This window comes from Triticum urartu, chromosome 3 (assembly GCF_003073215.2).
Source record: "Triticum urartu cultivar G1812 chromosome 3, Tu2.1, whole genome shotgun sequence".
NCBI lineage: Eukaryota > Viridiplantae > Streptophyta > Magnoliopsida > Poales > Poaceae > Triticum > Triticum urartu.
The window spans coordinates 466,628,839-466,640,538 of NC_053024.1; the positions used below are offsets into that span (position 1 = coordinate 466,628,839).

The 11,700-nt window shown below is 45.6% G+C and overlaps 2 protein-coding genes across 2 annotated transcripts; both read left to right on the forward strand.

Annotated features, from left to right (window-relative positions):
• Positions 1-1,811: 1,811 nt before the first annotated feature.
• On the forward strand, positions 1,812-5,868 carry LOC125544375 (persulfide dioxygenase ETHE1 homolog, mitochondrial). Its single transcript, XM_048708038.1, has 9 exons — positions 1,812-2,324; positions 2,839-2,967; positions 3,072-3,179; positions 4,261-4,395; positions 4,717-4,758; positions 5,094-5,153; positions 5,226-5,279; positions 5,374-5,398; positions 5,551-5,868. Exons 1-9 carry the CDS (start codon positions 2,073-2,075, stop codon positions 5,637-5,639), a joined length of 894 nt encoding a protein of 297 aa, XP_048563995.1. The 5' UTR covers positions 1,812-2,072; the 3' UTR covers positions 5,640-5,868.
• A 704-nt stretch (positions 5,869-6,572) lies between these two features.
• LOC125544376 (60S ribosomal protein L18a-like protein) lies at positions 6,573-9,244 on the forward strand. Its single transcript, XM_048708039.1, has 4 exons — positions 6,573-7,008; positions 8,123-8,201; positions 8,296-8,413; positions 8,981-9,244. Exons 1-4 carry the CDS (start codon positions 6,702-6,704, stop codon positions 9,038-9,040), a joined length of 564 nt encoding a protein of 187 aa, XP_048563996.1. The 5' UTR covers positions 6,573-6,701; the 3' UTR covers positions 9,041-9,244.
• Positions 9,245-11,700: the final 2,456 nt, after the last annotated feature.

Sequence of the window (11,700 nt, forward strand, 5' to 3'; positions counted from 1 at the left end):
AAATTTGGAGGGATAGGATCGATGCCCACAACAGATTGATCAAGCATTATTTTGCGGAGAATCCCACATACCCGGAGTCGTACTTTCGTCGCCGGTTTAGGATGAGCACCGAGTTGTTCAGGCGCATTACATAGAAACTAGCGAGCCATGAACGGTTTTTTCAGCAAAGAAGGAATGCCGCCGAAGAGCTCGGGCATAGCACCTTTTTCAGAAGGTGACAGCCGCTTTGCCTATGCTGGCATACGGTATCCCGGCTGATCTAGTTGATGATCACTTGGCTGTGGGTGAGAACCAAGTCATCATGTGTGTCAAGCGCTTCGCAGTCGGAACTGTCCAAGTCTTTGGTCAGGAGTATTTGAGATCTCCCAATGCTGAAGACGCCGCAAGGCTATTGGAGATGAACAAAGCTCGCGGCTTCCCAGGTATGTTTGGGTCAATAGATTGCATGCATTGGAGTTGGAAAAATTGTCCAAAGGCATAGCATGGGCAATTCCACGGCCAAAAAAAAGGGTTCCACTATAATCCTTGAAGCGGTGGCCGATCAAGAGACTTGGATTTGACATGCGTTCTTTGGAATGCCTGGATCTTTGAATGACATCAATGTTGTCAACCGGTCACCACTGATGAATAAGATTGCAAATGGTGATTTGTCACCGATGCAGTTTGTAGCAAATGGCCGTACATACAACTATGACTATTATCTTGCGGATGGCATCTATTCAAAGTGGCAAACATTTGTGAAGCCGTTGAAAAAACCGAAAGGTGAGAAAAATCTTGATTTCCACAATGCTCAAACAGCGACTAGAAAAGATGTGGAGAGAGCTTTTAGGATTTTGCAAGCTCAATTTGCTATTGTGAGAGGACCGGCTAGATTTTGAGATCAAAAAATGCTTTGGTACATCATGCACGCTTGCGTGATCATGCACAACATGATCATCGAGAATGCGCGTGGCCAATTGTAGACTACTCTCAGTATGAGCTCTTGGGACATCTCGTGCGAGTGCGACGGAGGGCTGAAAGGGTGGCCCGTTTTTGTTGCCTCCTATCATGCCATTCGACGTCCCGCAACGCATAATGATCTTCAGAAGGATCTCATTGAGGAGTGGTGGACATGGAATGGACGACAAAAAGCATCATGATTTGTGCGTTTGATGTTGTATTGTTGAACTATTTGTTGTCTTATTGCACTATTTGTTGTATTGAACGATAAACTGTTTGTTTGAGTTGTAAAAATGAAATTAAACTATTTATTGTTGATTTATTTTGTTTGTGTTTGATCTTTTTCTTGTGTTTGGAATACATATGTTGTTTGTGCGAGAGTCGCGCGCTGCATTTTTGCGCGCTACTGAAGCTGCGCGTGTTGCATTTTAACGCCGTTGCTGGAGTCAGCGCTGCCCGCCGCGTCAAATCAGACGATGAACACGCGGCAAAGTAGTTTTTAGTGCGCGGCGTGTTCGGCGGCTGTTAAAGATGCTCTTATACCTTAGAAGTCACAAACTTGAGAGTAGGTTTTGTGATTTGTCAGATGCTCCCTGGTGCGAAAGAAAGTTGCAGACAAACGAAAGCTAGTAGTACCGCACTAGGAGTACCTCTTTATTTATAATTTATCTATAATATATACCAAATTGCTGCATACTCAGCATCAATCGAGTCCAAGTTAGAAATTTTAGAGACTGCTAGTGCTAGTACAACTTGGTTTGTTTCTGAAAATGCTGTGTGGAAGTCCGATACCTGAACCAGCAGAGTCGGCATAGCAAAAAAAGTGCCAAAATCATGTACCCGGGATCCGGCATCTCCACCTCGGCAACCCCATCATCATCCGTTCGTCCTCCCATGTCCCATCCCTACCGCTACCGGCTACCTCATCGCCGATCTCGTCACGCCATCGCGCCCATCGCCCTGCCGCCGAGTTCTTTATATTATCAAAAGTCTAGCCCTCCGCGAACCACCGCGAGGTCCACGCCGCGGGCGAGCCGTCCAAATCCGCGCGATAAGAACCAAGCCAGCCTTGCTGTGCCGCCGTTTCGCCCTTCCGCTGCCGCACCACCTCCTTATATAATACACCAAAGAGAATGGTGCCGTTCCGCTTATACCGCCACCTGATCCCGCAACTGGCAGCTGCAGCCAGGTCGCCCTCCGCGCCCAAGGCCGCCGCCTCCTGCGCTCCCCGCCGGATCCCGCCACTGCCGGCCCTCGCAATGGCGGCCTACGGCACCGGTGTTTGCGCGGACAGCAAGCTCCTCTTCAGGCAGCTGTTCGAGAAGGAGAGCTCCACCTACACCTACCTCCTCGCCGACGTCGGTGACCCCGAGAAGCCCGCCGTGGTGAGCGCAACTCCCTGGCCTGGATTGGGTGATGTTTGGAGTAATTTTGGTTGGTTGAATGCAGTTGGGTAGATTCTTTTTTTTTTGACGAAAAGATGGCCATAGGGCCATATTTCATTGATTAATCAGAAGGAGAAATACAAATTGCAGTAGAGCTACAGTTGGGTAGATTCTTTTGAGTTGGATGCCAACTCAAGTACCAAAAGTGTCTGTTGAACTTGAACTGCCGTGGAATGTAGATACCAACTTTAGTTTGTCCAATTTCTCCAAATAGGCTCAAGGCAAGCATAAGTGAAAGCAAACTTAGAAGCCCTCTTCCCTATCCATGTCTTTATGAAAAACCATACCATATTAGCAGGATAAGCTCTTGGCTGGATCAGAAGCATTTGTGTCTTTGAAAGATGAACATGACTCAGGAGCAACTAGTGCCTTCATAATTTATGGATTAGATTTTGAGCTATGCTTGTTTGCATCTTTTCAATCTCCTCCCTGACTTTTTTTTTGTTGCTACCAGTTGATTGACCCTGTTGACAGAACAGTTGATAGAGATCTCAATCTTATCAAGGAATTAGGCTTGAAACTCATCTACGCTATGAATACTCATGTACATGCTGATCATGTCACTGGAACAGGACTAATAAAAGTAAGCACCTCTGGACTTCTCCAGATGTTTCATTGAACTTCTAGGAGTTTCAACATTTTTGTTCTCTTTGGTAATACATGGTCAGCTGATGGAATGTCTGTCAGACTAAGCTACCAGGAGCCAAATCTGTTATTTCAAAAGCTAGTGGAGCAAAGGCCGACCAGTCTGTTGAGCACGGGGACAAAATATACTTTGGGAAGCTTTTCCTTGAGGTAGAGCACAATTTTAATATGCAATTTTGCTTCATGTGCTTCTTTCATCTAGTAGTTACTATATATAAATTGCAGTTTCTGTATGCCGCAATATTAGCACCAGGGTCTCCAGTGTTTTTTATTCGAAAAGGGGAAAGACCCCGGCCTCTGCATCATCATGATGCACACAGCCAACCAGGGTCTCCAGTGTAAACAGCTAATCTGAATTACAGAGAACACCGAGTTCTTCTGTTTGATTGTCTTTAAGAAGCTCCTTCAAAGGTCAACATGGTTACAAATATCGCATCCTAAATAACCTAATTACCTAAAAAAATAGCAAAGCTGGCAAAAAAAAAAACTACCAAAGTAATAAGAAAACTAAGGGGCCAAACTAAACAAACAAGGTTGAGACCAAGATAGTGCAGCTTGATCTCACAGGGTTTCATGTTACAGTTTTCATTGTTTAACTATGACGTTTTTCTTATACGAGCAAGACGATCTACTGTTCTGCCTGCAGTAAAAGTTAGAAGAGCGTGCGATCTTATAGGTTGAACTATATGAAAACGAATTACATTTTGTTTGTAGAAAATGAATAATATATGTGGTATGGATTTTAGCAAGTGTGTTTTTACGTAAGTGCTTTGTCATTATTGATTAATCAATGAAGGAATTGTTCTCTATTACTATTGAAACTTACTTTTAAGAATGTATTGCAATTGTGACATACCCAAAGCTGCTAAAGTATAAACAAAATGTGCAATCAAGTGCTGGGAAGAGCAGCACTCAAATTATTTATGTTGTGGTTTGTCCTTCAGGAGGGCAAATGCTCTCATAAAGCTAGCTGATCAAAGCTACTAGTATTGGTAGATATGAGTATGACCAAATTTACTTTTAAGAATGTATTGCAATTGTGACATGTCCAAAGCTGCTAAAGTATAAACAAATTGTGCAATCAAGTGCTGGGAAGAGCAGCACTCAAATTATTTATGTTGCGGCTTGTCTTTCATGAGGGCAATGTTCTCGTAAGGCTAGCTGATCAAAGCTACTAGTATGGTAGATATGACGAGATTTCTGATAGCAGAAACATTGAAATTCTTTCCAGGTGCGAGCTACTCCTGGCCATACTGCTGGCTGTGTGACTTATGTAACAGGTGATAGTCCTGATCAACCCTCACCAAGGATGGCTTTCACTGGGGATGCCTTAATTATACGTGCATGCGGAAGGACAGACTTCCAGGTAATATTGTGACCACACTCACTTCTTCATGACCTGGAAAACAGGAAAGTCAATCTTATGTAAAAGCCAGAAAAAACAGGAAAACCATATCTGAAGGAAACTCTTCATCAAGAGAAAAGTGTTAATGGTGTTTTAGAGCTAAAAGACTAGTTTTTAGGCATTGAAATTCATTGTCTGTTATGCTCCATAGTGGTGGTCTGTGAGTGAGACATAAGTTCTGCTTGCACGTGGATGTTTGAACTTTGAATTTTAGAGAAATTCTGATTGGCCACAGGTAATTGCTTTTGTATTGATAGTTTGTTTTATTCCGTGTCATTCCAGGGAGGAAGCTCCGATCAGCTGTACCAATCAGTGCATTCACAGGCAAGTACTACATGAAATCTTGTATTGTACCCCCTCCATTCCTAAATATTTGTCTTTTTAGATATTTCAAATGGACTACCACATACAGTTGTATATAGACATATTTTAGAGTGTAGATTCACTCATTTTGCTCCGTATGTAGTCACTTGTTGAAATCTCTATAAAGACAAATATTTAGGAACGGAGGGAGTATCATACAGACAAAACTGCAACATAATGCATGGATTTAATTAAATTATGCAAGAAGACTTTTATTGATCTAGCAGCCTCTGCACCAAGTGGATGCACACAGCCCAATGGATCTAATAACTAACTGAAGACTCTATTCCCAACAGATTTTCACTTTACCGAAGGATACCCTGCTTTATCCTGCCCATGACTACAAAGGTTTCACGGTAAGTGGCTTACCCAGCATCTTTAAATTTTGGCTACCAAGTTGCTAGTCGCTTGAGTTATACTATTTGCAGGTAACTACTGTCGAAGAGGAGGTTGCCTATAATGCCCGACTATCAAAAGATAAGGTACCCGCTAATTAGGCTAAAATTCCTTAAAAACATTTACCCCATAAAAGGTGTCGGTTCGTCCATAACTATGCATTGCATGTTCTGTTTGCAGGAAACTTTCAAGACGATCATGGAAAGTAAGTACCTGTCTGTCCCCGTTTAATACAGTACATGAACACCTGTGTTCGTTTCCGAGAATGCTCACTTACCAGATCGACCTGATCTAATCCTAATTTCAATTCTTAAACGGAAGCTGAATTGATCGTTTACCCTGTCTCTCCTTTGGCAGACCTGAACCTGTCTTACCCAAAGATGATCGATGTCGCTGTACCTGCCAACATGGTTTGCGGCTTCCAGGATCCACCATCGAAGGTCTGAGGTGTTCCAGCTGAAGCAGCTTTGCAAGTGGCGGTGCTCCTGCTCCTGGTTGTTGTGAAGTCAAGATCAGATCAAGAGGGCTTGCGGCTGCGTTGTACATGAAATAATTTGTCTGCGTTGTACATTAAATAATTTGTTGGCTGATGCGGCCTCTGTCTCCGTTTGACTTTACCGCCTGATCATCATCATATATCAACGAGAAGAAGACAGTTCGTTTATTTAGAAACAATTGAAACTCGTGTATTGGCTGCTGCTCCTTCTCGTGTATTTATTCCCTTTATTTTTTTTCAGACAAAAGGCTCGTTGTGCTGTAGTATCTCGTCAATGACAACACTGAAGCAGAAAGCGCATGCCCGAAAGCTCAGTGCTGTTTTTGTAACCAAGCTGAGCTGTACTGAGCTGAGAAGAACCACGTTGCCAACGATCCGAACACGCCAATCTATACGGTCTGATTGCTTGGAAGCTAAGACGAGCGACACGTTTTTATGTGGTCGCAAGATTTAAGATTTCTCTCGAAGCAGAAACCTGACACGTCATTTTTACAGACACCTACTGCCTGTCGTGAGAAACGATTTTGCGAATGAAAACCGTGCAAAGAGTACTAAATTAGTGCGTTCTTTCTTTCAGGGTTATAAATTATTTATTTATTTTAAACATCAGTACAGACAAAATCACTCATATATACGTGCATACGCACTCCTATGAACGTACACACGCGCACCCTGTCCCTATGAGCATCTGCTAAAGAATGAGCCGACACATCATCTTAAGATTTTACAAAGTCATCCTAAACGTCTCGTAATTGACGAAAACATCTCTTTTCACTGAACACATATCGTTAATTTTTTTTAAATAAATTCAGGATAAATATGAGCATCAGCGCAACAATGGATGATACAAATTCTGAGTTGGTTTGACAACGAACCTCACAGGCTGAGCAAACGCCAGCGTTAACAAACACCAACGTGCCAAGGCGACGACGAGTAGCTAGTTGTCTCCATCTCTCCCGCGTCTCGATTCCCCAACCCAGCACCCGAGCGAACCCTCCCCACCGCCCGCGCCATGGGCGGCGAGATGCCCGGCACCGACGGCGAGGGCCACTCCGCCCCCGCCCCCGCCTCCGCCTCCGGATTCCCGCCGTCGGCGCCGCCGTATTATCAACAGCAGCAGCAGCAGTACGGCACCTTCGGGGCCCCGTTCGCTTCCGGCGAGTTCCCGCAGCCGGCGGTCGGGTTCCCCCAGCCTGCTCCGCCGCCTGGGTTCCGGAACTATCCGCCGCCGCCGCCGCCGTCCTACGCGGTCTACGCTCCTCTGCAGGCTTATTCGGCCGCCGCGCCCTACTACGCCCAGGGCTACCAGGCCGTGCAAGGTACGGGAGAAACCCCTGTCGCGCGATCCGATCATTTGCTTCTCTGTTGATGCGTACGATGAGAATGATCTGTCTTACCCGCGCTGCCTTTTATTGTTGCTGGACAATTTCTCTTGTGTTGTTCATTTACTGCAAGTTGCAAGCCTTTGGAGAAATCAGGAGTAGAACAAGACCTGTTGACTGTTGTGCCTATTTCCTATTGTCTGAACCGGAGAGTGGAACTGGAATGAAACCTGAAAAGTGGTATACGAGTTTCATCTCACATACTAGATCATTGGATAGGTTAGGTTTTCACATAGTTTTTTCTTTAGCAAACTGGCAGGAGCTCTGTGTTTTCTAGTAGGAGTGGAATAAACACATCGGAAGGTTGTTTTCCAAGGGGAACAAACCCAAAATAAACACCAAATTCCACATGCCGACAAGTCCCAGAGCACTCTGCATTCCGCACTAACCGCTAGCTAGATATGCAAATAGGAGTATTGTATTAGGAGTTTCTTACTCCTGAGATACCTGAATCTAGGGTTCTGCTCTTATGGGGTAACCAGGCATATACTTTCCTCGGTGTCTTCCTGTGTACCCAAATTTTAGGCTTCATGTGCCATTTTGTTCCAGTTAACGACTCTCAACATAAATGGATCTTAATCTCATTTTGGAGAGTCACTACTCATTCGTGTGAGACACACGGTGCTCAAGATTGTGATAATTTTTTGAGGGATCGAGTCTTTTCACCATCACTACTTCCCTAATTGCAATTAATGATATTAGCCATGTCTTTGAAGAAGCTTTGGAGGCTCCAATGTCCCGAAGACTTAAATTTAGTTGAAAAAAAATCAACATACAAGAACATACAAATAGATCAACTAAGAAAATAGTTAAGCAATAAATGGGTTTCTGTAGATCAAAGTGAAGTTTACAAAGGAACCTGATGGTGCTACTGTCTGATATATGTTGTGCAGAAACATGATTCAGCATAATTTTGCAGAGCAGTACAATTAAGAATGTCATGGAATCCTTAAATCCATACACCTTTGGGAAAATATAATAAAATGAACAGTTAAATTTGAAACTTTGCTCCAACTTGGCTTACTCATTTTATCACGTTGCTGTTTCTTAGGTTATATACCTGTTGTTGAAGGAAGACCTGTGAGGATGCGACGCCTTCCATGCTGTGGCCTTGGCATGGGTTGGTTTCTGTAAGTTTCTCTGAACATTAATTGTTTTATTACATTGCATCTCAGAAACTTGGATTGGACCCTGAGAAACTGCTGCTTCTACTGTTTGGAAAAGGTTCATTATTGGCTTCTTCTTTGCTGCCATTCCGTGGTATGTTGGAGCTTTTGTTCTGATCTGCGTCCGAGTACACGACTACAGGGAGAAACCAGGATATGTTGCTTGTACTATTGCTGTAAGTCCTTTCTACCAGTGTCATCATCTGCAGTTTCCTAGTTACTGCCAGTTACATCAACATGCTTCCCAGTTTGCCTTGTGCATGGCTGGTGAACAACTCAATATCATGTTTCTTTTTATTCTGAGACTTCAGACTGTAGCTACAAATACAATAGCAGAATCCTGTTGCTTCATTATAACTGTAGCGCATATGATGGATGGCATTTACCTTTGAATATGGGAATCCAAATCAAAATACTAAATGCAGCTACCTAGTTGTGGGTTTTCAAATTGTGAAATGTCCTGAGCGAAAGAAGGATTTTGACATTGATTATAGTTTGGCAGCAAATTAATGATAGGCTTTAATTATCCACCCAGAATTCATATTCCTACTCAACTAACAGTACAAACGTTCATGCACGTATTTAGCTAGCCGCTACATAGAAACGTTGAAGGAATTGTTAATCCCGCAAAATACATATACCACTACACATAAGTGATGAAGGATTTGTTGATCCTGTACAATATAGTAGTCATGGGAGGAACTTGGACTTACTGTGATTGAACTTTTTGGTGCCACATGCAGGCTTCACTTGCTGCAATTGCCATGTTGCTTGGTGCCACAAAAGGAGCGGAGGTGTGGTGAGCTGGATGTGATTATCAGCGATTTGCTTATAATAGTACTACATATGTTCATTCTCCCTCTACTCTGTCGGGTATTCTGATTTGTACATGTATGCGTAGAAAAGATATAATGGAAGGAGATTGGTTCACTATCATATGTGCTGTATGACATATAATCGTAGAATGATAGTATTTGTCTTCCGGTAAAAAATGTGCCTGTAGCTCCCGCGACTAGTATTGTGTTGATTTTCTTTTTGCGGGGTAAGTATTGTGTTGATTTTGGTTGTTTTCTTATCCTGCATTGGTGGGTTTTCAAGGACGGCCGTCGCTACTTGAGTATACTGGGCATTCCATGTTGTTCACGAGCTCAGTAAATAAGGAAAGTGAAAAACGGAAAACCGCGTGCTGTTGACATGGACAAACACATCTGCCTAGCCTAGCCCAGCCCAAGCACCCAAATATGGAAACCTTGTGGGGCCCTGGGATCCGGGTAGCAGACACGAACTCGGTCGCACGCGTCACCGTAATGATTACTCACAACTCGAGTCTAATTCAGAATCCGAGCAGCAGGCGTGATCGCCCGTAGGTGGATACACAGTATATATGTGTGACGAGCGATCGTCCGTCGATTCCAACCCGTCCGCTCACAAGCGATTCCATCACCCTCGACTCCACGCGCGCTCTCTCGGCGTCGGCGAGCAACTCCGTCGCCCGCCATGGTTGCCCACGGCCGCCGCTCCAGGGCGCCGGGGCGCCCGCACTTCGCCCTCGACGCCCACCCCTGCGAGCAAGAGCTCATCGCGGCGTACCTCGGCCCGCGAGTCACCGACGGCGACATGTCGTGCAAGTTCATCCACGAAGGCGACGTCTACGCCGCCCACCCCGAGGACCTCACGCAGCAGTACGCCGCGGCCGTCTCCAGCAACGGCGACGAGGCGTGGTACTTCTTCACCGCCGTGCGGGCCAAAGGCGGCGGCCGCAGGGGGCGCACGGTGGACTCCCAGGAGGGGTGCTGGCACTCCGAGGCCGGCTCCAAGCCCGTGGTCTCGGCGCACCACCACGGCGGAGGCCTCCTGGGCCATCGCCAGAACTTCTCGTTCGTCACCAAGGAGGACGGTGTGCGGGTCCGCTCCGGGTGGCTCATGGTGGAGCTCGGCCTGCACGGCGACGGCCAGGACGAGGTCACCCTCTGCAAGGTCTACTTCAGCCCGCGCGCCGCCAAGAACAACAAGGAACCCGCCGCGTCGTCGTCCGCGCGCAAGAGGAAGGCCGACGCCGACAGCCCTGCTCCGGCGCGCCAATACCGCCGCCGCCGCGAAATGAACCAGGACGATCACCCGGTGGAGAAACAAGACGTGGAGGCCGGCGAACAAGAGGGGCTCGTCGAGGAGAGCTCGGCGGACGAGCATGAGGCTGTGGATCCGAATGACTTCTTTTGGTGGCTGCGGAACAAGGAGAAGGTGAGGCTGGCATTGGGCATCAGCGAGGAAGACTTCTACAGCCCCCCATCTGCGGCTGCCTTGGAAAGAAGCTTCGGGCCGGACTGGCCGCCGGCTGCACCACCTTCCAGCCCCGTCGTTCCCAACGAGGACAAGTCCGTGGTCATGTGGTTGACGTACGAGGAGCTTAACGATCTGCCGGAGGTCAGAGAGTTCTTGTCGCCCACCAAGTTGCTGGAGGAGATGAGATCGTCTGTGAAGCAACACGAATAGATCGATTGATGACTAGCTGCTAGAAGGATGTTTTCGCTTGCTCTTTGACTTGAGGTGGATGGCCTTGTTATTGTCCTAATTCAGTTGACGTATACTTAAGTGCCACTCAGATCCCTGTATCGAAGCAGCCGTTTGGCGCAACACCTGTTTTTATTGAATGGCGATGAAAATCGTTATATCTTTGCATTTTAAGTACGACATCACATTTGGATGGTATTTTTTCTCTCGAAACAAACTTTCATCCCGCTTTATAGACAAAGCCACACGGCCAAACGATAAGAAGTGTTAAAAGAAGAGTGTTTCTTCAACTCCCGGGTGTCCCTACACCCTATACGAACAGTAAATTTATAAAAGAAAATGGAAAATAAAAAATCTATAATTTCGTGGCATCAATGCTCAAACTTTGTAGGTGCTTGCAAGATTTCATGACAAATTTCACAAAAAAAGATTTCATGACAAAAAACATTCTATGATGTCTACACAAGAAAAAGATTTCAGTGCTTAAAGTTTTGAGCACTGACTTTTTGTTTTCCATGTGTAGAGCTCATATGATCATATTTCTCGACGAAAATTTGCAAGCACCTAATTTTTGAGCTAGTTTGATGTCACAAAATGTCATTTTTTATGAATTTGTTGGTCATGAGGGTGTAGGGACACCCAGGAGCTACCACACATTTCTCCTAAAAGAATCCTCATACAAGCCGGTCAAAGAAAACTATAGTAGACAAGCTAAGCACCGTCAAAAACCACGATGGGTGCCCTACTGAACATCGATAACTTGTCGCCCAGAAGAAGCACATGAGTGGCCGAACCACCACGAGACCACCAAGGCCACTCACAGCATATGAACATGCACCACCTCGAAGAAGACTTCATCGCAACATCCCCACCAGACCAAGGTCAGATAGGGTCCTTTGCCCTCTCATATCGGACCGTGGAGCATCGGCCCTGTCGGCAAGACTGGAGGATG